The 24,255-nt window shown below is 38.4% G+C and overlaps 1 protein-coding gene and 2 pseudogenes across 1 annotated transcript in view; all 3 read left to right on the top strand.

Annotated features, from left to right (window-relative positions):
- Nucleotides 1-24,255, top strand: part of SMC5 (structural maintenance of chromosomes 5) — an 86,652-nt gene that overhangs the window by 42,377 nt on the left and 20,020 nt on the right. The window contains exons 9-16 of the mRNA XM_077759295.1: nt 539-693; nt 4,277-4,390; nt 6,835-6,929; nt 7,547-7,679; nt 10,447-10,620; nt 10,713-10,882; nt 21,677-21,800; nt 22,142-22,264. Coding sequence (XP_077615421.1) covers nt 539-693; nt 4,277-4,390; nt 6,835-6,929; nt 7,547-7,679; nt 10,447-10,620; nt 10,713-10,882; nt 21,677-21,800; nt 22,142-22,264 — 1,088 coding nt within the window. The remainder of the gene's footprint in view (nt 1-538; nt 694-4,276; nt 4,391-6,834; nt 6,930-7,546; nt 7,680-10,446; nt 10,621-10,712; nt 10,883-21,676; nt 21,801-22,141; nt 22,265-24,255) is intronic.
- LOC144227585 (circadian locomoter output cycles protein kaput pseudogene) lies at nt 11,256-15,655 on the top strand (annotated as a pseudogene).
- LOC144227584 (circadian locomoter output cycles protein kaput-like) lies at nt 15,850-16,598 on the top strand (annotated as a pseudogene).

Raw genomic sequence — 24,255 nt, 5'->3', positions numbered from 1 at the left:
CCCTCCTACCGTCTAGATGGATTGTTTTCGAAGCCTCCTGTGCGTCTGTCATCTGGGATTTGTCACAGATCCTTGTCTGTGTTGGATACATTTATTCTGTGTCTTTGTTTTTCTTGCATTATTCTGTTATACATCTTTGGGTAACCTCCTAAGAAGAGAGATTTGGGATTTAATTACAGATATCTGGAATTTAATGAAAATACCTTCAGTTCATGGTCCCCTTTTAACTTGGTTTTGTTATATATATGACTGGGCTGAAAATAATTTTTCTCTCAGATGTTTGAGGGCCTATTGCAATCACCTTGTGTTAGGAAATATAGTGCTTTCTTAATCTTTTTTATGTGGCCTATTTTTGATAGCTTAAAGGTCTTTTTTTTTTTAATCCCAGGTGTTTGGAAATTTGATAATAATTTGTCCAGGGTTTTGCTTTCTCACTGTGTTGGATACTTGCTGAGTGGTACTGACATTTAGATCTAAGATATGCTTTTGTATTATTTAATCAAAGTTTTCAAAGATATACTTTGTTTTCCTTTTTTAGGCGTGGGTGATAATATTGTACGATTTGACAATCTTATGAATCAAAAGGAAGACAAGCTGAGACAGAGATACCGTGACACATACGATGCTGTTTTATGGCTAAGAAATAACCGGGACAAATTTAAGCAAAGAGTCTGTGAGCCTATAATGCTCACGGTAAGAAATTTTGTTCATCTTGGTAGCATCTGTTAGTTTGATTATTGTAGTCATTATAGATTTTTATTGTTTTAAGAATTCTTAGTGTTATTAACACTGTGCTTTTCCATTATCCAACTTGTGGCAACTGGTATGCTGCTGAATCCATACCGGAGTTTTCTAAAGGGTCCTTGACCAATAATAGGAAAAGTATGAAACTGTTAGCTTACTGACCAGGAATCTTGTATAAAATTAGTTTCGTTAGCTAGTTCCTTCTGGCTGTTATTCTTAACATATAGCAGGCAATAGATTAAATGCTGCCAAAGGGCTAGAAACTGTTGTGAATAACTATGTTGATATGGGGGAACTGACAGAAGGTAGAGGAGAGAATTACCGGCAATTATTAGAGCATTCTGAGGATTCTGAGACTGAAACCAGCATAAACCTTTGATAGCTCTTTTTGATGATCATGGGTCATTAAGAAGAGGGTAAGCTGTATTTAGTAAATCATTTAATGAAGTGTGGCCATGAAAGGGCTAGCACGATTTCCATCTAAAATACTAAAAGTAATCATTTTGGCCATGGAAAGGGTAAAGAAAGTAAACAGCACATTCTTTCGTAGTGATATATTAGGTATAAGATGAACTTAAAACTTACCACAAAATGACTAAAGGATTGTTTTTGCTGGGTAATTTTTTTTTTTTTTTTTTTACTTTAGAAAAGAATGCACTATAGATCCTTGCAGGATTCATGAAAACTTCTATTTTCTATAATTTGTGTTATCCTTTACTTAAAATCATTTTATGTAGTTGTCTTCTTTTATATCTTAGATTATGTTAGCAAAATTAATATGCATAATACTGTATTCTCTTCTTGCTCAGGTATGTATTATTAGAGTATTTTTGCCAGATCAAGAAGGGAATATCTATTTTGGATGCAGACATTATTGTTTTGATTAATCTGGTAAGGACTGAAAGAAAATATAAGAAAATATTTTGATCCTTAACATAATAAATTATGCAAATAATTGTCAACAGATTTTTGTTAAAATATCAACCTCAGACCTCTAATTCACAACTTTACTAAATTTGCCATCCTTCTATCATTTGATCTCCTCTAACAGTAGCCTGTTGCCAAGAGGGATTATTAGCAGGCATATATTTACATTACAAATTACATTTGAATTTTGAGATAAAAAGATAAGCACTGCTTTTTTTTATCCTTTCTGAAATAACCCTTCACCTTTCCCACCACCTTCTTCCACCTGTATTGCTCCCCATCCCTGTCCCAACACACACACTTACCTGACCCTCCAATATCTAGTTGAAATGTCACCAAGGTAGGCAAGTTAGGAATATATAAGCTTAAAATTTTAGTCCAGTAACTTGTCAGCTAGCAGTCCGCTTCCAGGAGTCATTTCTGACCACTCCAGTCTACAATGGAAGAAGTGTGCAAAGATTTATTTATGGTTCTCTTTCTCACAGCAGTGTTTATAATAGTGTAATGATGGTGAGGCAGAGAATAAAATTTCCAGAGCTATTATGTGGTCATGCAAATTACTCTACATCCATTAAAAATGTCATTCTAGGTCTCTGTTAGTATAAAAGAATATTTATGACTTATTAATGAATTATAAAGTAGGTTATAAGATAGGATGTAGAGCAAGATTTTGTTTTTTAATGTTTACTTATTTTTGAGAGAGAGAGAGAGAGACAGAGCTTGAACTGGGGAGGGGCAGAGAGAGAGGGAAACATAGAATCTGAAGCAGGCTCCAGGTTCTAAGCTGTCAGTACAGAGCCCAGTCAGGGGCTTGAACCTGCCAGCCCTGAGGTCATGACCTGGGCCGAAGTCGGACACTTAACTGACTGAGCCACCCAGGCACCCCAAGAAAGATTGCATTTTAAAAAGCTGAAACAGTCTGCCATTAACCACCAGATCACCTTAGAGGGCTGTGCCTCCTCTGTCTACTTCTCTGTGTCTTTGCTGCATCGCAAAGACATGCCCTTGAGGAACTTTACCAGGTATCTTTACCAGAGAAGTTAGTGAAGGTGCAGAACTGATGACGTGAGGAAGTCTTCCTTCAGGATGGCAGGAGGCCAGACTGAGTGTAACGCAGTGTGCATTCTACCTGGGGAGAAAAGTGTGACTTAGTCACTCCTGGAAGTACACAAACTGGCCAGGCACAGAAATGACCCCCACTCGTGTGACTCTTTTGAGAATCATTGTCTAAATGAACAAGTGAAATTTCTCAAAGAACGAATGACCACAAGATGGAGACCCAAGGATGTGACATAACAGCATCTCTGATACAGGAGAGTGATAAGGAGAGCTGAGAGGCTGACCCCTACAGTCACTTTGGGGTTACTTTAACCCTTTCTAAAAGTTAGAGCTAACACCCACTTACATTTTCTTTCATTTGTACCATTCCTTCTGAGGAAGTAATTTGGTCCCAGAAAATACTGGGAAACCGTAGACACTGACTTGCTATAGTGTTTATATCCAGGTGATGGTGTTTTATTGGGCTTTAATTTTTTTGCTTGCTTGTGTATCAGTTTTCCCATGTTTATGCTAACTGAAATTTTATCATTTAAAATTGTACTATTTGCCAACATTTATATGACAAGCATTGTACTAAATTTTTTACTCTGTTTTAATCCACATTTATTTCTGAGGTGCAGACTATTTGGCTCTACCCATTTTGCTAAAACACTAAAACTTTCAGAGGTTTAAGTTGTACCTCTTTTGAAGCAACCTCTGTCTGACCCCAGAGCCTTAGCTCCTAACTAGTATACTGCATTTTATGTATGTGGTACACAAATACCTTTTCTTTCATAAATCTTTATTTTTCCAAGAAAGCTGATTTCCATCTGCTGAAGGTAATCTATTTCCACCCCCCAAAATTCCATAGATAGCACTTTTTAGGCACCTCTGTTAAAGAGCTTTAGCTCGAGTTCTGCTTTTCAACATATTTATCATCTGCAAAAAGTAATAGTGTAGTCTTTTGAAACAGTATGTTTTCTTGACCAATCTTCGCATTTTCCACAGCATTGAGTTTCACACGCAGAAGTGCCTGTTTTGTTAATATTTTAAAAATGAATCATAAAGCTTATACTCTAGTGGTATAAGCCTAGGATTTCTCTTGCAAACAAACACTGTTAAAATTCATTCAGAGCAAGTTTTTTTTTCATTGTGTTTATGAACTGATCAGTTACTGCATGCATAGTATGAATTCCTCTTGAAGACTAAGAAGAAAATATTAAAAGTGTGGGAATAGAGGAGAAATGTTTATACTCTTAGATTACAATCTAAGCCTGTTTCACAGGTTTTTATTGAGTTGACTAGGAAAGAACTTCATTATTTCTTAGATAAATCAGATTGATAAGCTTCAGGTACTCATTCAAGTCTTGACTTGTTTTACTATATACTGGATGTTTCTGGGTACTAAAATAGAGGTGTTAAAATGTTGACTCTCAGGACAAAGTATTTTTCTTTTTTTTCTTAAGTAAATTTAGTATGATTAAATGGATCTAAGTAAAATTAATGTTCTTGTAATCAGTTTGGATTTCATGAAAATCAACTTATATTTTCTTTTAATTTTGTTTAGATCAATATGAAAGATAATAAAAATGCCAAATATATTGAAAATCACATTTCGTCAAATGACTTGAGAGCTTTTGTATTTGAAAGTCAGGAAGATATGGAGGTTTTCCTCAAAGAGGCAAGTAACCAACACAATACTTTGACCTGGTGCTTATCCTCTAGGGCTTAAGTTTTAAATTCAAAGTAAGACAAAATAATGACTAATGATGCCAGCGGTAACTCTTGTGTAAAATCATTCAATTTTGTTAATTTCTTTTTTTTATCTGTGCCATTATTGGGGAATGAATATGTTTTGCAAGAGAAAAAGCAGCCCATAATTGCATCTGAAACATGTTTTGAAGTTATTTGGAATTAGTAGGAATAATTCTGTCACATTCTTTTAAGAGAAGAAAATGTAATGAAGGGCCTTTGGTCTTAGACATTCTTTTTGGAAATATATTGGAATTAACTCGGTTTTTCTTTGGCGGGGAGTGTGGGAATCAATATGTTGTTGCTTTTAAATAAAACCTCTTCAGAAAGAATGAGACTTCTGTATCTGGCTACAGAAACACTACTGAGAATCGAAGGCACTAAAAGGCAATGTGGCTGGCTTAGTAGGTACGAGGGTAGACCTACATACAGGTAGGCTGCCAAGATTTGAATTCTGGCTTTGCTACTAAATTGGGCAAGTTTCCTACATGTTTTATGCCATAATTTCTTCTTGTGTAAAATATAGGTACGTTATCTACTTTACGATGTCTGGGAGGGTTAAATCCATTAATCAATAGAAAAGTATTTAGAATTTAGTATTGCAGTTATTTTTATTATATATGGTTATCTTTAATTTTTTAATGTTTGTTTATTTTTGAGAGAGAGTGCGTGCAAGCGGGAGGGGGAGGAGAGAGGGGGAGACACAGATTCTGAAGCAGGCTCTGAGCTGTCAGCACAGAGCCTGACATGGGGCTCGAACTCAAAAGCTGTGAGATCATGACCTGAGCCAAAGTCAAATGCTTGACCGGCTGAGTTGCCCAGGAGCTCCTATGGTCATCTGTAAAATATATATTGTTAGCTGTTCTGTTGTTATGGTCGGTAAGATTTCTTTCCTTTTATATACACCTTCTGCTTCTTTTAAAAGCCCTAAAAGTTTAGGTTTAGGTTTCATTCCGGTTGTAAGCGAGGACCAGGCGCTGAATCAGCTGCCGTGGTCCTCTAGTGATTGGGAAGGGTCCTTACTTCCTTCGGCTTTTACCATACCATAGTGCCCTTCCTTCTGGTTTGGGAGTTGGCAGGGAATGTGACTATATGGTAATTGGATAAAAAGTTGCATGTATCAAATTATAGAATGGACTCCCAGAAGTTAGACATTTGTGAAGTTTAGAATTATTTAAGCTTAACCAGTGAGTTTTTGGTCTGGTATGAGAGCTTATTGAAGAAGTAGGTCATTTTGTTTTTAAGTGGACAGCAAATGGCATTCACTCGGGTGTAATTAGATGCTTTCTGTTGGAAATGACCAGTTTAGCCTATACTGAGGACCCTTTTTGAGTCAAAAGCTTCTTCTGTGCTAAGGATCTGAATCTTACATCGATGTGACGTGGATTCCTAAAAAATTTGACCTTTATTTTTGTGTATGTGCTATGATAATTAACTTTCCATAACAGGACCAGACCTCCTTTGTACATACATGACTTTGTATTTTAAATTGTGAAATGTATATAACCGCCTCCTGTAATCTTATCTACTAGTGTACCATTTCCAATACTGTGTGTAAGTATTATGTCTGCTGTATGTTTATCATAGATGCCCTTTATCAGGTTAAGGAAATTTCCTTCCATTTCTAGTTTGCTAAGAATTTTTTTATCATATTTTTCTGTATCTGTTGGGATGATCATATGGCTTTTGGACTTTATTCTGTTGATATAAATAAGATTGTTTTTTGAATGTTATATCTCGAATTTCTGGGATAAATTCTACTTGGTCATGTGTACTATTCTTGTATTGATGGATTCTGTGTGCTGATATTTTGTAAAGGATTTTACGTATGTATTCATGAGGGATATTGTTTTTGTCAGGTTTTGGTGTCAGGATTATGCTGGAATCATAAAATGATTTGGGAAATGCCTGTTCCATTTCTCCAATTCTCTGAGTTTTGGTATTCCTGCTTCCTTAACTGTTAGAGTGTATCTCTTTCACTATTTTCACTGATAAATTCTTTCTTTAAAAACATGGAACTATTAGATCATTCTCACACTAAAAAATTTTCTTGAAAGTACCATTAGAGGGGCGCCTGGGTGGCTCAGTCAGTTAAGCATCTGACTCTTGGTTTCTGCTCAGGTCATGATTCTTGCAGTTCATGAGTTAAAGCCCTGCATCAGGCTCTGTGCTGACAGTGCAGAGCCTGCTTGGAATTCTCTCTCTGTGCCCCTCCCACGCTCATTCACTCTCTTAAATAAACTTCTATTTAAAAAGTACCATTAAACATCCAGTTTCTGATCATACCATGAATGCCAGTAGGAATATAATTTTAAATATCATTTTGATTGATAATATATGGTAATTGAATTATTTTATTTTCCTTATATTCAGATTCGTGACAATAAAAAATTAAGAGTAAATGCTGTTATTGCTCCCAAGAGTTCATATGCAGACAAAGCACCTTCAAGATCTCTGAATGACCTCAGGTAAGTCTTAAAAATACTGTTAGAACCTGTTATTTTGAATAATAAATAACCATCTTTAGCTCTTATATATACTTTATCTCTCACATAAATATGTTATAGGCTCTATTATTCCTTTTTAGGATCTCTACTTCAGTCTAAAATATGGAAAAATCTAGGAACAGACAAAGCATGGAATACTTACTATATGATAGTGATGTTTCAAATCAGTGCAATAATATGGGACTGTTTGCTAAAAGATGCTAAAGTAGTTGGTTAGGTATTGGGAAAATAAAGCAAATCATCACTCCATAATGCAGAAGTAATTCCAGAAGGACTTAATGGAAAATTTGCATTTGTAAGACAGCTATAAGTACTTAACTCTAGATGTAAGTAGACATTCTAAATATAAACGCAGTGGAAGAAACAAAGAAGATTAATAGTTTGTAATCATTGAATATATTAATAAACTTTTCTGACATGGAAAGAAGTGTTAATCACTGAAGTGATTTTAAAATACACAAAGAAAAACTTTGTGTACCATCATTAAATTAGATTTCGTTTATTTGCCCCTTGTCGACTGTCAGATTTCTGTAAATGATTTTTAAGACGAAAAATCTAAAAAGTGCCTTTCGTTTCAGACAGTATGGGTTTTTCTCTTACTTGCGAGAGTTATTTGATGCACCTGATCCTGTCATGAGCTTCCTTTGCTGCCATTATCATATTCATGAAGTTCCTGTGGGAACTGAAAGGACCAGAGAAAAAATTGAACGGGTAAGAAAGTACTGAATCAGTACCCAGACCTTGTTTTGTTAAAACTTCTTGGGGCGTCTGGGTAGCTTAGTTAAGCGTCCAACTTCTGCTCAGGTCATGGTCTCATGGTTCATGGATTCGAGCCCCTGGTCAGGCTCGACAGCTCAGAGCCTGGAGCCTGCTTCAGATTTTGTGTCTCCCTCTCTCTCTCTGCCCCTCCCATGTATGTGTGCTCACGGGTGCTCTCTCAAAAATAAACATTAAAAAAATTAAAAGAAAAAACTTCTTAGCATATTCAAGAAGTAGGTCATTCTGCTTTTAACCACACAGAAATTCTTTGTATTTTTCATTTTTAATACAGCACAAAACTGTGACTGTTGATTAATACTTTAGGGGACTTCACATCATACCCATCATAAATACTTTATATTTATTGCATAAAGTTGAACCCTCAAAAGAGACACCTAGCACTCTTAGCTCATTCTGTTCCTGCTTGACAAACTTGTGTTCAGACATTATATTAATGGTTTAATCATTTAAATTCTTGTATACTAGATTATTTTTTTTTTAATGTTTTTTATTTATTGCTGAAAGAGAGAGAGAGAGAGAGAGGGGCAGCATGAGCAGGGGAGGGGAGAGAGAGAGGGAGACACAGAACCAGAAGCAGGCTTCAGGCTCTGAGCTAGTTGTCAACACAGCCTGATGTGGGGCTTGAACCCACGAACCGTGTGATCATGATCTGAGCCACCCAGGCGCCCCTAGATTATTTTTCACATACATTATACATTAGGATGGTAGGCTGGGATAGAGAACTGTTTTTGGTAAGCCCTTCCTTTCTTCACGCTGCTGCTTAAGATTATCTCCTATATGAGCGACGCCTGGATGGCTCAGTCATTTAAGCATCTGACTCTTGATTTTGGCTCAGGTCAAGAGCTCACAGTTTGTTTGAGCCCTACATCAGGCTCTGCTCTGTCAGTACACCAAGCCTGCTTGGGCTTCTCTGTCTCCTCTCTCTTTGCCTCTTTCTCTCTCATGTGCAAAAATAAATAACCTTAAAGAAAATTATCTTCTATATGAATGACCTCCCTTTATAGGATCTCATTTTCCTGGCCAGCCTCGCACACAAACTCATAGCTCCTATCTATGTTCTGCTAATGTTGCTGAGAGCTCTCTCCTCATATAAATGTCTAGGTCTCCAAAATACCTTTGTTGCTTGTATCACAGGCAGGAATAGGAAAGAAGTCTCTTCATTTAAGGTCTTTTTCAAAACACCAGGTTGTGTATATTTTGCTTGTAAGCATCTAGGACCCAATTACAGACCTAACTACTATTTTTTGTATTGGATATATTTGAAAATGTGTTTTAAAATTGTAATGCCTAGTGTATCAGTATCCCTGGGACAATTAATTTGTAATTTAGGGACTCTGTACTTTACCAACAGAAGATAAGAAATGAGGGCTCATTACCAACCTATTGTGTGGGAAGCAAGGACACCCCACCAAGCTAATTATAGTAAGTTGCCTGTGTCTTCGATTAAAAATTACACCATGGGGCAGGGGGCACCTGGCTGGCTCAGTCGGTTAAGTGTCTGACTTCAGGTCATGATCTCAACAGTTTGTGAGTTCAAGCCCCACATTGGGCTCTACTGACAGCTCAGAGGCTGGAGCCTGCTTCAGATTCTGTGTTTCCCTCTCTCTCTGCCCTACCCCTGCTCATGCTCTGTTTCTCTCTCTGTCAAAAATCTTTAAAAAAAATTACATCATGGGGAATATTTGGAGAAATGAATACTAGAACTCTCCATGTGGGTGCACCTCTTTTCTAGCTTACGAAAATAGGATAAGACTATATAAAAGACCATTTACAGGATTGTTCTCTCATTAATACCCAAGACTCTTCCCCTTGGTTAAATTTTCTACTGCCGGCCTTCAATCATGATGTCCTTTTTGCTGGGAGTGCTCTTCCCTCACCATCTCTATCAACTTAAATTCATAAGAACTGGAGTAGGCTAACTTCTAGGCTTTCCCTTCATTCCAGAGTATTCCGCAGTTTATAGATGCCACGTTATACCTTGTTCAACTAAGTTTTTAAATATGTCTTATCTCTTAACTTAGACTATTAACTTCTGGATAGAAGCAAGCCACAGGTATTGGTGAAGAAGATGCAGATATCAGAAAAAACCGTACTACAAAACCCTATTCTTCATTAATATACGGAAATACATATAGTAATGTTACTGTGTTTAGAATGTGTTTTAGTTTAGAGAACTTTTTGTATAAGTTCTTGAGAGAGACCTCGAAATAATGCAGAAAACCCCACAAAATTTGAAGGGTTAAAATATTCTTCCAAATATATAGGAATTGAATATGATTATATATCTGTGAACAGTATAACTGAGGGGCGGTGAGAGTAAATGAGTTAGTTGAGCTCCCACAGCTCTGTCTCCTGGGCAGCTGGTTCCTCACATCTCCTCTGTAGATGCAACAAAACTCCAGAAGGACACTTACATAGGAGATTGTAGACTCTGCTAGAAACATAGCCACCTTTGCTGCAGCTGTTTCGGTTTTCTCCCTTCTCTCTTCGTCAGTGTTTTCCATAATAATAACCTGAAGTATATCAGCCACCTTTTTAGAGATGTTACTGAATAAGTTAAAAAAAGGATATATATCCGTTTTGTAAGTATATCTATTTGATCTTCTAAAATGGACTTGGTCTGTATTTTCAATGCTTTAGTCCTTTTAAAAACATTTAATTCAGTGTACACTAATGCTTGCTTCACATTTTCTGACAGGTAATACAAGAAACCCGGTTAAAACAAATGTACACAGCAGAAGAAAAGTATGTGGTGAAGACTTCCTTTTATTCAAACAAAGTTATTTCTAGCAACACATCCCTAAAAGTAGCCCAGTTTCTCACAGTCACTGTGGATCTAGAGCAAAGAAGACACTTAGAAGAACAGCTAAAGGTTGGTTATTTTGAGTATTGGATTAGAATACAAACTGGATTTGTAATAATTTAAGTAGAACCGTTTTTAAAATAATTTTGAATATTTCATAGGAAATTAATAGAAAACTGCAGGCTGTGGAAGCAGGGCTGATTGCCCTATATGAGAGAAACAAGCATCTAGAGCACAAAGACAATGAACTTAGACAGAAGAAGAAGGAGCTTCTTGAAAGAAAAACCAAGAAAAGACAACTGGAACAAAAAATTAGTTCTAAACTAGAAAGGTACCTTTGGATGGGGGGGTGGGCAGTGGGCACCAAGCACTGAGACTGTTATTAATTACACAGGCATACCTTGTTTTAGTGTGCTTTGCAGATACTTCAGTTTTTTCTTTTGTTATGTTTACAAATTGAAGGTTTGGCAGCCCCGTGTTAAGCAAGTCTGTTGGCACCAGTTTTCCAATAGCTTTTGCTCACTGTCATGTTTTGGCAGTTCTCAACAATATTTCAAATTGTTTTATTATATGTGTTATGATCAGTGATTAGGACTATGAAAGCTCAGATAATTTAGCAACAAAGTATTTTTTAATTAAGGTATGTACATTTTTTTTAGATGTAATGCTGTCACACAGTAAATAGACGACTACATAGTGTAAACATGACACGAATTGGGAAGCCACAAAATTCTTTTGACTTGCTTTATTGCAGAGGTCTTGAACCGAATCGCAGTATTTCTGATATTTCTGATGTATGCCTGTACCCTGTAATGCTGATGCAATTCCCACAAACACATTTTGTAGTAATTTTTCTCAAACTTTTCATCCTGTTGCCCAAAATAAAATTGTAGGACAGAGGTTGGTGAATTTTAAGTGCTTTGATCAACTGTTTTAACCCACTCCTGGACCCCTTTCCATGCTTAAAAGTTACTGAGGACCTTGAGAAAGTTTTGTTTATATGGCTTGTAGCTATGATATTTAATACCACGTTAGTGGTAATATAAATTAATATATATTAAAACAATGTTTAAAATATTTATGAAAAACCACTGTCTTCCAACCAAAATACATTTAGTGAGAAGAGTGGGATTGTTTTACACTTTCATCAGTCTCTTTCGATAAATTTATTTCATATCTGCTTTTACTTTCAGTCTGTTGTGAGATGTTGCTTTGAAGTAGATTGATAGAAGATTTTCAGATAGTTATTTACTGTCTTGTTTAATACTAAATCAAAACCTGCCAAGGTATGGTTCCTTAAAGTTCAGTTGCACTGTAGAATCTGAAACCAGTGAAAGAGATTATTCTTATATTAAAACTCCTTGCACTGTAAGTGGATCTTTTACCCAGTAATTTTGTTCCATCATTCCTTGGTCATTTATAGGGCTTTCAGATATTGACATTTTATTGTATAATACAAAAAGAATAATTGTGTTGATTTCCAATCCCATCAGAAAGATCTTTAAGAATTGAGAAGCTGTCAGGCTTACAGTGGTAGATACAGATTTTCTAAATCCCAGTTTTCACTTGAAAGTTGAATTTTATCAGTGGGGGCAAATATTGTCCGTTACTTTTCTTGAAGTGATAAGCTGATTTCATCCACTTGAGGTTGGGAGGAACAGTCTGCCAAATACTTAAGTCTAAATAACCATAGTTTATCTGTTATTCTTTCAAGTAAAACTGGTCTTTCATGAAAAAAGTAGTCCAGCCCCCAGCTCATTCATGCATATGCTTTTCCTTGAGGCCACCATCATACTTTGGTATATGTTAGAAGTACTGTGTACTTGTATTTCATCACACTGTTATAAAGATGTATATACTCAGTGACCACTGAGAGGTGATTCAAGATGGCAGCATAGGAAGAGGCTGAATTCCCGTCCCCACACAGACATAGCAGATCAACAGCTACACAGGAAATAGTTTGCTCTGAGAAAGACCAGAAAACTAGCTGAGCTGAACTGCTCTTCTATAACAAGGGTCGTATGGTCCACATCAAGAGGGGTGGGAACTACAGAGACAGAATCACTCAAAACCCCACCCCCGTCGTGGGCCCACCAGTCGGGTGGTGCTGTGATCCCTATCACAAATATGGAGCTCTTCCCTGAAGAGCTTGTGCCTACAGCAGGAACCCCAACCTTGGGACCTGCACCAAAGAGATGAGTCCCCAAAACACCTGGCTTTGGGAACCAAGGGGGCTTCTATCTAGGAGAAGGCTACAGCAGTAGGGAGCACAGATTTTGCTCTTAAGGGACTCATGCAAAGACCACAGGACTCTGGGCAAAAGCAGCCATTTAAAAAGTGGTTAGACTAAATGTGAAGGAGATTCATTTGCGAATCTTCAAGCATCCAGCCAAGCGGCAGGAGTTTAATGGAAATTCCTCCTGGGACAGAGGCACTGGTGGGTGTATGCCACCCCCAAGTCCCTGCCAGAGCTGGGTGGCCAAAGTTCTGAAATGATCAGAGAGCATTCTTGACAGGCTCCTATCCCCATGGCACTGCCTAGATAGCAGTCTGAAACATCTCCAGTCTTCCTGTGAACAAGACCCCTTGGTCCTGGAACTACAGTTTCAGGGGCTTCAGGTCTACCACACAGCTCGAGGCTACAGAATTGTTCTCAGGGAACATAGCCTAGGAGGTGTCATCTCTGTCATATTCTCTGTTAGCCTTGCCACAGCTCACCAGTACCTCCCAGAAAGGGCTCATCTGGAGCCCTCATTTTTGCAGCAGTTTCTGAGGAGACCCCCTCCAGATTACATGGTCTGTAGGCCAGAGGGCTTATGGTTATGGTTCTATAGGACTCTACCATATATATATCTTCATAGCTTAAAAGCTGCTGCCTGAAGGTCTGGCCTCTAGTCCAGCTTCTCTTCAGCCTGAAACTAGGGGTACACTAAGATCCCTTCCTCTGGAACACTCACAGCACTTGGCACTCCCTCAGCGGCTGGGCTCTGTCAAGGATAAATCAGGCTGCGTGGACCACAAAGGTTCATGTGACAACCGAGACCTAAGCACAGTTGAATAACAGGGCTTATCTCCATGAGGTCACTTCAAGACTTACTGAAGGTTGAGAAGGTTGTTTATCTGCTGCTTAGAAATCAACACAGAATCAAGCAAAATGAAGAAGCAAAAGAGTGTGTTCCAAATGAAAGAACAAGATAAAATACCAGAAACAAAAACCATTATGAAATGGTGATAATTTACCTCATAAAGAATTCAAAGTAATGGTCTTAAAACAAGAGGAATGAATACAGCAAAAACTTCCCTAGAGAGAGAGAAAATATAAATATAAATAAAGTCCCACACGGACTTCACAATGCTGAAGAACACAGTAACTGAATTGTAAAATACACTGGAGGGGTTCCAGCAACAGACTAGACGAAGAACAAGAAAAATCAGTAATGTGGGAGACCGGGTAGTAGAATTCACCCAAAACCAATAGTGAAAAAGAAAGAATTTTAAAAAGTAAAAATAGCTTAAGGGACAACATCAAGCATAGTGACTTTTGCATTATATGAGTCACAGAAGCATAGAGAGAGAAAGGAGTAGAAAACGCATTTGAAGAAATAAATAACTGCGAAGTTCCCTAACCTTCCAGATCCAGGAAGCCCGTGAGCACAAGACGAAATCTGTTCTGCAGAAGAGCATTGATTTTTTTACTGAAAACAAATCACTTTACAGTCGGATGCCAGTGACATTTGACAGGACTGAAAACCAGCATTCCTCAGTAATGAAGAATTTATTGAATGATTCAAGGCTTTTGGTGTTTTCATTTTTAAGCATTCCTGATAGATGGAAGCATATTGTGTGTGAGAGTATATAACTTCATCACTTTGATATTTACAATCGGATCTTGTGGATCAAAGTATTTTATCCCAGAGAGGGAACACTCACTGGTTTATAAAATACTCTACCCATCTGCTGAAAAGTGATTCATCAATGTTTGAATATTTAAAATCAGTTAGAATTCTGTTGTCATATGCTTTGAGGAACAGTAGACCCAAAGGAGTCCTATATCTATGAATATGTGGAATTTATAAGAAATTTCAAATCATTAAACACTCCACAGAAGAGTTTTGAAGGAACTATCCAAGGTACAATAGGCCTTACCATGATTCAGATTGATGAACTACACCTCAGTTCAGCAAGGATGTGTACTGTTGAAGAGCCTAATGGAGAGTTTTAGACATCGAGACATAGTTTAGAATTCTATTTCTAGGCCACAAGGAACTACCCATGATAGGACATTTGCCATTTGAAGTTTTATGAAAATCAGGGTAGGATTACATCATGTGGATGGTCTAGAACATTTGGCAAAAGTGTCATGAACACCTACTGCAGTATGCGGAAGGCAGATCATGTTGTTATAGCCTGCAGATCAAAGGGCCACAGTGGATTTGGCTTCAGACTCATCGTATCATTTGTCATCAGTGGAATTCAAGCCAGAGTTTGTTGTTTGTAGTCACACCGTAGTAAATTAATACAGTAGGTGGGGCTGGAAGATGCGTACTTGGCATTGAAGAGTCTCTTCCTGAAACAACTGCTGACAAAGGCCAAGATTCTGGGTCTGATAATCACAAAGACACAGTCTCAAGGAAGTATTGGAAAGGTTTGATCACAGCCCAGTCCCTTCTGCTTCCTTCCAGAGGTCAAGAAAGTTATCTCAGGCAGCAGTCTCAGACCTTTCCTCAGCACAAGCAAAGACCCAGCAGATATTGTACTCCTCCCAGATGGTATATACTAGCTCCTAAAAAGAGTGACACAGAGGAGGTCACTGTTCAGTCAGTCCACAAATTCCTCATCTCTTGTTGAGTCATTAATACAGCCAGTGAGGTCTCAAGCTGCACATGTACCAGTTCCTTAAAAGGGAGGTCTCAGTGTCAGTTTTTAGCTCAGTTACGAGCCATGTGGCATCTTGAGAGACCAATCAGAGCAACAGACATGGATGATAGAGGCAAATATTCATCAGCCACAAGAAGAAATAAGAAAAATTCAAGAACACCTTCAAATGTCCATCGTTAAGGGCTGCAGATTTTTTTTTATATTTTTAAAATTTTTTATTTTATAGAAGGAGCGAGCAGGGGAGAGGGACAAGGGAGAGAGAATCTTAAGCAGGCTTCACACTCAGCATGGAGCCTGAGGCAGGGCTCAAGCCGACGACACTGGGAACACCACTTGAGCCAAAATCAAGAGTGGAACACTTGACCAACTGAGCCACCCAGGCATCCCAAGGGCTGCAGGGTTTTTTTGTTTTTTGTTACAATGGTCAACCCTGGGTTGAATATTGATTCTGTTCAGCTTTCTTCTGAATTCATCTAACATCTTGCAACTTGTATCTATAAATATTAATGACCAGGTTGTTTAATCAAAATCAAAGTGGAAGGAATCCTGGACACATTGGCTCCACTCAGCGTATGATACAATGGCAGCCTTTACAAAGTGCATCAGATCAGAGTCAGCAGAACGTACTGAGCTGGCACAGACCATAAACACCTCTTTCCAGTCAGAGCACTGGTACAGCCGCGCTGTGTGGACCCCGTGATGGTTTCGTAGCTGGTAAGCACGTCCACATTCCACCTAGTATGTCATGAAACAGTACTCAGAGTGCTGCCGTAACTACATTGACTCAGGACAGAGAGGATTTTCTCGAGGTCAGCAGCTTGTGGTTAGAGATTAAATTACTAACTGTGCCTATAGCTTCTGGGGCCATATTGGTACCCAGCACGATGCTTCTGGGTCAGGTGGTGACTGCCTGCCCTACTCAGGCTACACTGCAGCAGTGGCCACAGAATCTCCAGCTCAGCTCACCCAACTACTGCAGCAGTGTTTACAGATTTGAAGGATTCCCATGGAGCAACCTTGAAGTTAGCATATTCTCCCTGCTGTATTTCCACTACAACAGAGCACTTTCCTGCGATCACATCACCACAGTGACACCGGGCTCAGCAACAGCAGCATCTGGTTGGCACGGCACTGCCAGTTTGACCTGTTCTGAGGTTTACCCACAGTAGCTCAAATGCCTCTTCTGACCTTAGGAAGAAAGAGTTTGGCCTTGAAGAGTTGCTGAAGGTCGGAAAAGTCCTAGCAGTTTCACAAGAAGCAGTGTTGAATGTTCCAGTTCCTGGAATTAGTTAGCAGGGAAAATGCTGCCGATTGCTACAAATCTACATTAAATACCAGCCAACAGGAGATGATCGTGGGGCCATAGCCAATTCTGACAGTGTTCTACTTGCCCATCCATTTTTCAGTGGAGAAAAGTATACTGCCAAATATATAGCTCAGTGAAACATGATCTCCAGTCACCAGAAAGGCACCAACAATATTAGTAACTTAGTGGTTTTGTGCCTCTTTTCAGGTCTAAGAGGACACATCACTATCATGTTGGGTTTGCTTACAATAATCCATGAAGGTAGTCGACTCAGTAGGCCCCTTCTCTGGCCCCTCTCCTTTTTCAGATAATGATAGAATATTGATTAGCGTCAGAAATTATAATTAAGGCTGTTTATGACAAGCACGTAGCGAACCTCCTACTCAACAGTGTAAAACTGAAATCTTCCTTTAATATCAGGGTCAAGACCAGGATGCCCACTCCTGCAGTTTTATTCAGCATAGTATTAGAAATCCTAGGGGCACTTGGCTGGCTTAGTTAGTCAAGTTTCATTCAGACTCTTGATTTTATCTCAGGTCATGATCTCACAGTTGTGAGATTCAGCCCCATGTTGGGCACTGCGCTGAACTTGGGGCCTGCTTGAGATTCTCTCTCTGCCCCTCTCCTTCACCTTTGCTCTTTGTCTAAAATTTAAAAAGTAAAAAAATCTATCCCTCTGCTAGAAAGAAAGAGAGTAAGAGAGTCAAAGAGAGAAAGAAAGAAATCCTACCTAGAGCAATTAGGCAACAGAGAAAAAGTATCTAAATTGGAAAAGAAGTAAAACTGTTACTACATGTGTATGACAGGATTTTACATAGAAAACCCTAAACCTTTCTCTACCAAAAGAAACTGGTAGAACTAATCAACAAATTCAGTAAAGTCCCAGGGTACAAAATCACCATACAAAAATCTGTTGTGTTTTTATATACTAACAAGGTACTCTGAAAGGTGAGTTAAGAAAACAGTCCTGTTTACAAAAGAAAGTGAAAAAGAAAATGCAAAGGAGTAACTTTAACCAAGGAGGTAACAGACCTGTATACTGAACACTAACACATTGAGGAAAGAAATTGAATAGGACACAAATAAGTGGAAAGATTTTCTGTGCTCACGGATTAGAAGAGTGTTGTTTAAATGTCCATATTTCCCAAAGCAATCTATAGATTCAACGCAAGTCCTATCCATATCCAAACTCCAGTGGCATTTTTCAGAATTAGAAGAACTAAAAATTTGGGGGACCACAAAGGATACCAAATAGCGAAAGCAAGCTTAAGAAAGAACAAACCTGAAGGCGTCACATTGCTTAATTTCAAACTATATCATAAAGCTGTATTAATCAAAACAGGGTATTGACATAAATACAGACACATAGATCAGTGGAACAGAACGGAGAGCCCAGAAATAAACCCATGTATGTATGGTCACTTAGTTTGTGACAAAAGAGGTAAGAATATACAATGAGGAAAGGATAATCTCTTCAGTACATTGTGCTGGGAAAACTGGACCACTGTCTTTTACCATGCAGAAAAATCAGCTCAAAATGGGACTTGAATAGAAGACCAGAAATCGTAACACTCCTGGAAGAAACCAAGCGTTAAGTTCCTTGACATGGATGGATGTTGGCAGTAATTATTTGGGAACTGACTTCAGAGACCTCAGCAACAAAGCAAAAGTAAACAAATGGCAGTGTATCAAACTAAAAAGCTTCTGCCCCGTAAAGGAAACCATCAAACGCACTAAGAAGGCAACCTATGGGATGGGAGAAGGTATTTGCAAAGCATATATTGGATAAGGGCTTACTATCTTAAATATGTAAAGAGCTCATTCATGTCAGTAGCATAAAAACCAATCTAACAGATGGGCAGAGGATCTGAATAGACATTTTTTTCAAAGACCTACAGATGACCAAGAGGCACATGAATTAAAAAGAGAACTACCACACGATCCAGTAATTTTACTTCGGGCTATTTATTCAAGGAAAATGAAAGCACAGATTTGAAAAAACGCTTGTTATGTTCATTGCAGCATTATTTACAAATGCCAAGACATGCAAGCAGCCTAAGTGTTCATTGATGGATGGCTGGGTGAAGGAGATGTGCACACATGTGTGCACATGCGCTGCAGTATCACTAAGCCATTAAAAAGAATGCAGTCTTTTGTGACAACATAAGTGGAACTTGTGGGTATTGTGCTAAGTTAAGTAAGTCAGGAAGAAAATACCATACAACTGCCCTGTAAGTACCAAAAACAAATGAACAAACAAAACAATGCATAGATAACAGACAATGGATTGGTGGTTACCAGAGGGGAGAAATGGGTAAAGGTGATCAAGAGGTACACACTTGTAGTTCTAAAAACAAAACTGATGGGAATGTAATGTATGGCATGTGACCACGGGTAAAAACACTGTATTGCAGGTGCCTGGGTAGCTCAGTTGGTTAAGCGTCCGGTTTCGGCTCAGGTCAGATCTCCCTGTTCGTGGGTTCGAGCCCTGTATCAGGCTCTGTGCTGACAGCTCAGAGCATGGAGCCTGTTTCAGATTCTGTGTCTCCCTCTCTCTCTACCCCTCCCCCACTCATGCTCTGTCTCTGTCTCAAAAATAAACTTTAAAAAAAATTTTTTTTTAAACAAAAAAATCCCCACTGTATTGCGTATTTGAAAGTTGCTGAGAGAGTAGATCTTAAAAGTGTTCACTACTAGAAAGAAAACTTACAACTGTGGTGACAGACGTTAACTAGATTTTTGTGGTGAACATATCACAATGTATACAAATACCAAATCATTATGTTGTATACCAGAAACTAATAGAACATTAGGTCAATTATACTTTAAGTAAAAAATACATACTCAGGATTCACGATTAATTTTTACTGCTATCAAGAATATTAATTTGGCGTTGTGAAAAGCTATTAACTATGAGTACATTTTGGTGCTACTACCAAGATTCGTTCCAGAACACTTGGATTTTTATTCACCCCTGGTTTTGTACCATCAGTACAAATATCATTGCAGTGAAAAGGGCAACTGAGATCATCTTATAACAATGAAGATGGTTTGTGATTCCCCTGAAATGGTTTCAGGGATCCCCACAGGCCTCTGGACCATGCTTTGAGAACCACTGACCTAGACTTGTATTCGTTGAATTTGGATTGGTGGGAGAGGAGAGAAGAGGGTACAGGCAGGGAGATGATCAATCCAAGCTAGTAGGCTCTGTGTTTTCTCACCGATGCTGACATAGAATAGGCAAGAAGGAAGATATACTGGTTTTCACAGAAGAGAATGGGCAACCGGGGCTTGTATCTCCTTCAGTTGTAATCCCCTTGTTACAAGTAGAATTATGTCTGCTTGGCCTTACAGGCCACAGATTCCACAGACTCCTCTAGAAAGATGTGAATAGCCTTCAGGTCTTTTTCTTAACGGATAACTGCCAGCTTACTGTGAATGTTCCTGCAACCATTATGAGAACTGACTATACGTTTTATTTTGTTTTTGGATATTTTGTAGAAAGTGGAATATGGAAGAGGGTATAAAAACTATGGTTTTTTTTTTTTCTAGGGGAAAGGAACATGGCTTCCATTTTAAAGGTTTCCCCATGTCCTGCCTCAGACCTTTTTATTCTTTTATATCCTTTTCTATGAAGATTTAGATATGACTGACAGAGTCAGTCTTTGATAATAAATGATCATTCGTTGCCTTGAATTAAGCCATCCGTTTACCTTGACCTAATATTCTATGTGTTTTTAAACACATTTGTAAATTGAGTCATATAAGAAATGCATTAAGATAATTTTTTTAAAGTAAACAGTTGTCCATTAACTATTACTGAAATAGTTAATAATTACCTTGGTTGCTTAAAGCAAGATACTCCTTAGTCTGGCTGCCCAGAAGGTTTTTCATCTCTAAGCCTCTTTCCAGCCTTCACTTTTGACATCATTTCTATCTCTAGTCATCTGTAAGACACTTAACCTTTTCTGTTCAACTTTTCTGTAGGACCCACTGTCTAAAACTAAACTTTTTCTTTATAAAGTAATGTTGGTTTTTGTAGTGCATTGGCCTTTCATACCCATCACCAGTCACCTGTAGTTACAACACTCCTTTCGTTTAGATTGACTTTCAGATTTTTCCAGTCTCCTTTCACTTGACCTATTTCACCTCAGCTTCCTAGCCTCCTCCACACCCTCTTCCATGTACTGTTGAGGTCCATCTCTGCAACATCTGCTGAACTTGGTCCTCCTTGTTTATTATTGTTTCCAGACTGCGTTCTTGCCTTTACCTTGGAGGCAACACAGTGGAGTAGAAAGAACTTGGACTTTGGTGTCAGACACCTCTTACCACGTACTATACATGATCTTGGGTAACTTAACTTCTGATCCTTAGTTTCATCTCAGATAACAAAGGATTGTTGTATTATCCTTTCACCATATATTTTTAATCTCTTAATCACATCTCCTCAGTTAAGCTCCTTAAGGTAAGGGATTGTGGGTAAACAACATTAATAACAACAGTAGTAACTAATATTTATCAGTTAGTTCAGAGCCAGGCACTATACCAAGTGTGTTACATATTTTACCTTTTTCAAATCTTCACCATTGCCCTTTAGGAGAAGTACTATTATTTTCAGCATTTTATACATAGGGAAACTAAAGTTCAGAAGAGTAACCTGTCTAGTTATGCTGCTCATTATTGACAAAAGAAGATTCAAATCCATCTTTTTGACTCTAGATCCTACAGCATTAGGCCATCATTACTTAAACTGTGCTGGGCACATAACATCTCAACAAGTACATTTTGATCCTGTGTGGTCATATAACATGATTGTTTAATCTGGAAGCTAGTAGTTTATTTGTGTGAGTAGCACTGCTGAAAAGTCCATGAAATGGCAGGAGACCTGGGCACAATCCTAGTGTTAACTCCGATTTCTACGTGATTATGTGTTTCATACAGTTTAAAGCTGATGGAGCAGGATACTTGCAACCTTGAAGAGGAAGAGCGAAAAGCAAGTACCAGAATCAAGGAAATCAATGTTCAAAAGGCAAAACTTGTTACTGAATTAACAAGCTTTGTAAAGGTAAGGCATTTTCTTAATTTTGGCCACTTTTTTATGTCAGATAAGTACATAGATTAAAAAAACTTACTCAGATTTTACTATCACCAATTTTAACTTACTGTTTGATATTTCTCATTCTAGGTCAATAATTTGGTTAAAAGCACTCGTTAAGTTAAATTGTTTTATTCCAGACGACTCAATTAAATACAGAGAAAAACATTTTAGAAGTCTAATTGTAAAAAGAACTATTTGAGGCATCAGATTAGAAAACTTATTTTTCTCCTGGTTTGTAATTTTTTTTAAAACTATTTTTTTTTCCTAGTTGTAAAGCAAATTAAACTTTGAGGGTTTCTTGTTCCTAGATTTGTACTTCTTTGCACATACAAAAAGTTGATTTAATTCTTCAAAATACTACAGTGATCTCCGAGAAGAACAAATTAGAATCAGATTACATGGCTGTTTCATCACAGCTCCGTCTCACAGAGGTACAGTTTTTTTGCTTTTATTTTTTTATTACGGGGTTCCAGCCTCAGAGCCTAGATCATCACTTGGAATATGCGTTTTTTCATATTCTGTTTAATTTACAAATTTAATGCATGTTGCTAATGAGGAAGCCATATTTGAAACACTGTACGATGCATCTTACATACAGTGATTGGGGTAGGTATGGTAATATGAGAAATTAGAATATCTTATTTAGTCACTTGACAAGCAGAGTCTCCTGTCTGTTCTCTTAACCCATAAAAATTCGAGTCATTCTGTGACCACGTAGCCACTAGTAGCTTTTATTACCGTTTGTACATCTCAAAGTAAACTGCAGATGAGTTATAGTCGACACTGAGCTGCCTTAGTGTACAGTTTTGGTGATTTAATCTTCTGTTAATACCGCTCTGGGAAATGATAACTATTAAAATAGATAGCGTGCAGGGCATGAAATGTGATGCGCTAAGGTAAGGAAAATCCCCAAGAAGAATTGGCAACAAAGGGAGGGTGATAGTGACATCCTTTTTGAGTCTTCCGAATCCTTTCCCAAAAATAGAAGAGCAACTAGGATAGCAGCCACAAGGTCATGGACAACGTATACAACAAAACTAAGTTTCAGAGTATCCCCGTTGCTGTTGCACAGTATACTCTCCCACCGCCTGCCCGGAGTTAGCGTCAGAATGTGCAAGGGAAGGGCGCTGTCCCCAGCAGGACCGACCTTTGGTCTCTAGCCCCTTCCTCAGAAGTCTCAAGAATAAGTCAAGGGGGGCCCGGGTAGCTTCATTAGTTGAGCTTCTGACTTGGGCTCAGGTCATGGTCTCACACTTCATGGGTTCAAGTCCTACACTGGGCTCTCTGCTGTCAGCATGGGGCCCGCTTCAAGTCCTCTGTGCCCCTCCCTCACTTACTCTCTCTCTGTCTCTCTCAAAATAAATAAACTTTAAAAAATGTAAATCAAGGCAATCATAGGATTAAAACCCCAACCCTCTAATCACAGAATTTGTCTTTCTGGCATTGCCTGTCCCCATCTGGAGTCCTCTTCTAGGCCTGAGTGTAGGTGTGATCCAAGGGGCTCCTCATGAATAACAAAGACATTCCTATCACTCTGAAAATTCCTAGGGGGTTAGTCTCCTTCCCAAGAACCAGGGACTAAGGCCTGATTCTTTACCACACAACACCTGTGAACCCCAGACCGTCAGCAGGGAAGATGAAGTCAGCAGCAGGCTCGCATGGTATCAGTAAGTACATGGCAAGCAGAGGGAAAGCTCAGAGGATCCACTGGCAGGTTCTCCTTTCTAAACGAGAGAGGCCCCACCTGGTGTGGGAAGCTCAGCAGAGCAGTTTGACAACAGCTGAAGGTGACTGTGGACTCGAGGAAGGTCGATGGTGCCTTGGAGGTGCAGGCCTGGCCAGCTCTCCCATCGGCCCACTGCAGAAGCACGCTGCTTACGGACAAGGAGAACTCTCACCGACTAAGGCGACGGCAGAATGGGCATTTCTAGTGTTAACTGCAGACAGTATAGCTAACACACAACACTGAAAATGGGGGAAGGGAGGCCATAGGAGTAAAACCGTATACTTCCTGATTGTCCTATAGGTATTGGCAGGAAATAAAAGGATATTACTTCAAAGTGGGTACTTTGGGAGATGGAAATAAGGGAGAATTTCAATATTATTTATCGTGGGAACCAACAGTATTCTTTAAAAAAAAAAGATATAAAAGATATAAGGATATTATATAAGGTATTTGTGTAAACTCTCCTAAGTACGAAAAGATAGACAAGAGGAGGGAGATAATAAAACAGATCAGGTCACTAAAAACTATTTTATATGTATTACATATGACACAAAAATAAATTTGACATAAAATGGGAGAATTAAGGCCAAACATAGATCATGTCATAAAGTACAAGAGAATATAACTCATGTTTTAAAAAAATGATTATTTCAGAGTTCCAGTATGGTGCACAGTGTGAGAGAGCCACCTAAAAGA

Source organism: Crocuta crocuta, unplaced genomic scaffold, assembly GCF_008692635.1.
Source record: "Crocuta crocuta isolate KB4526 unplaced genomic scaffold, BGI_CrCroc_1.0 scaffold41, whole genome shotgun sequence".
In the NCBI taxonomy this organism is placed as follows: Eukaryota; Metazoa; Chordata; class Mammalia; order Carnivora; family Hyaenidae; genus Crocuta; species Crocuta crocuta.
The sequence above is the reverse complement of the archived record's forward strand: the minus strand, read 5'-3'. Positions and strand labels throughout refer to the sequence as shown.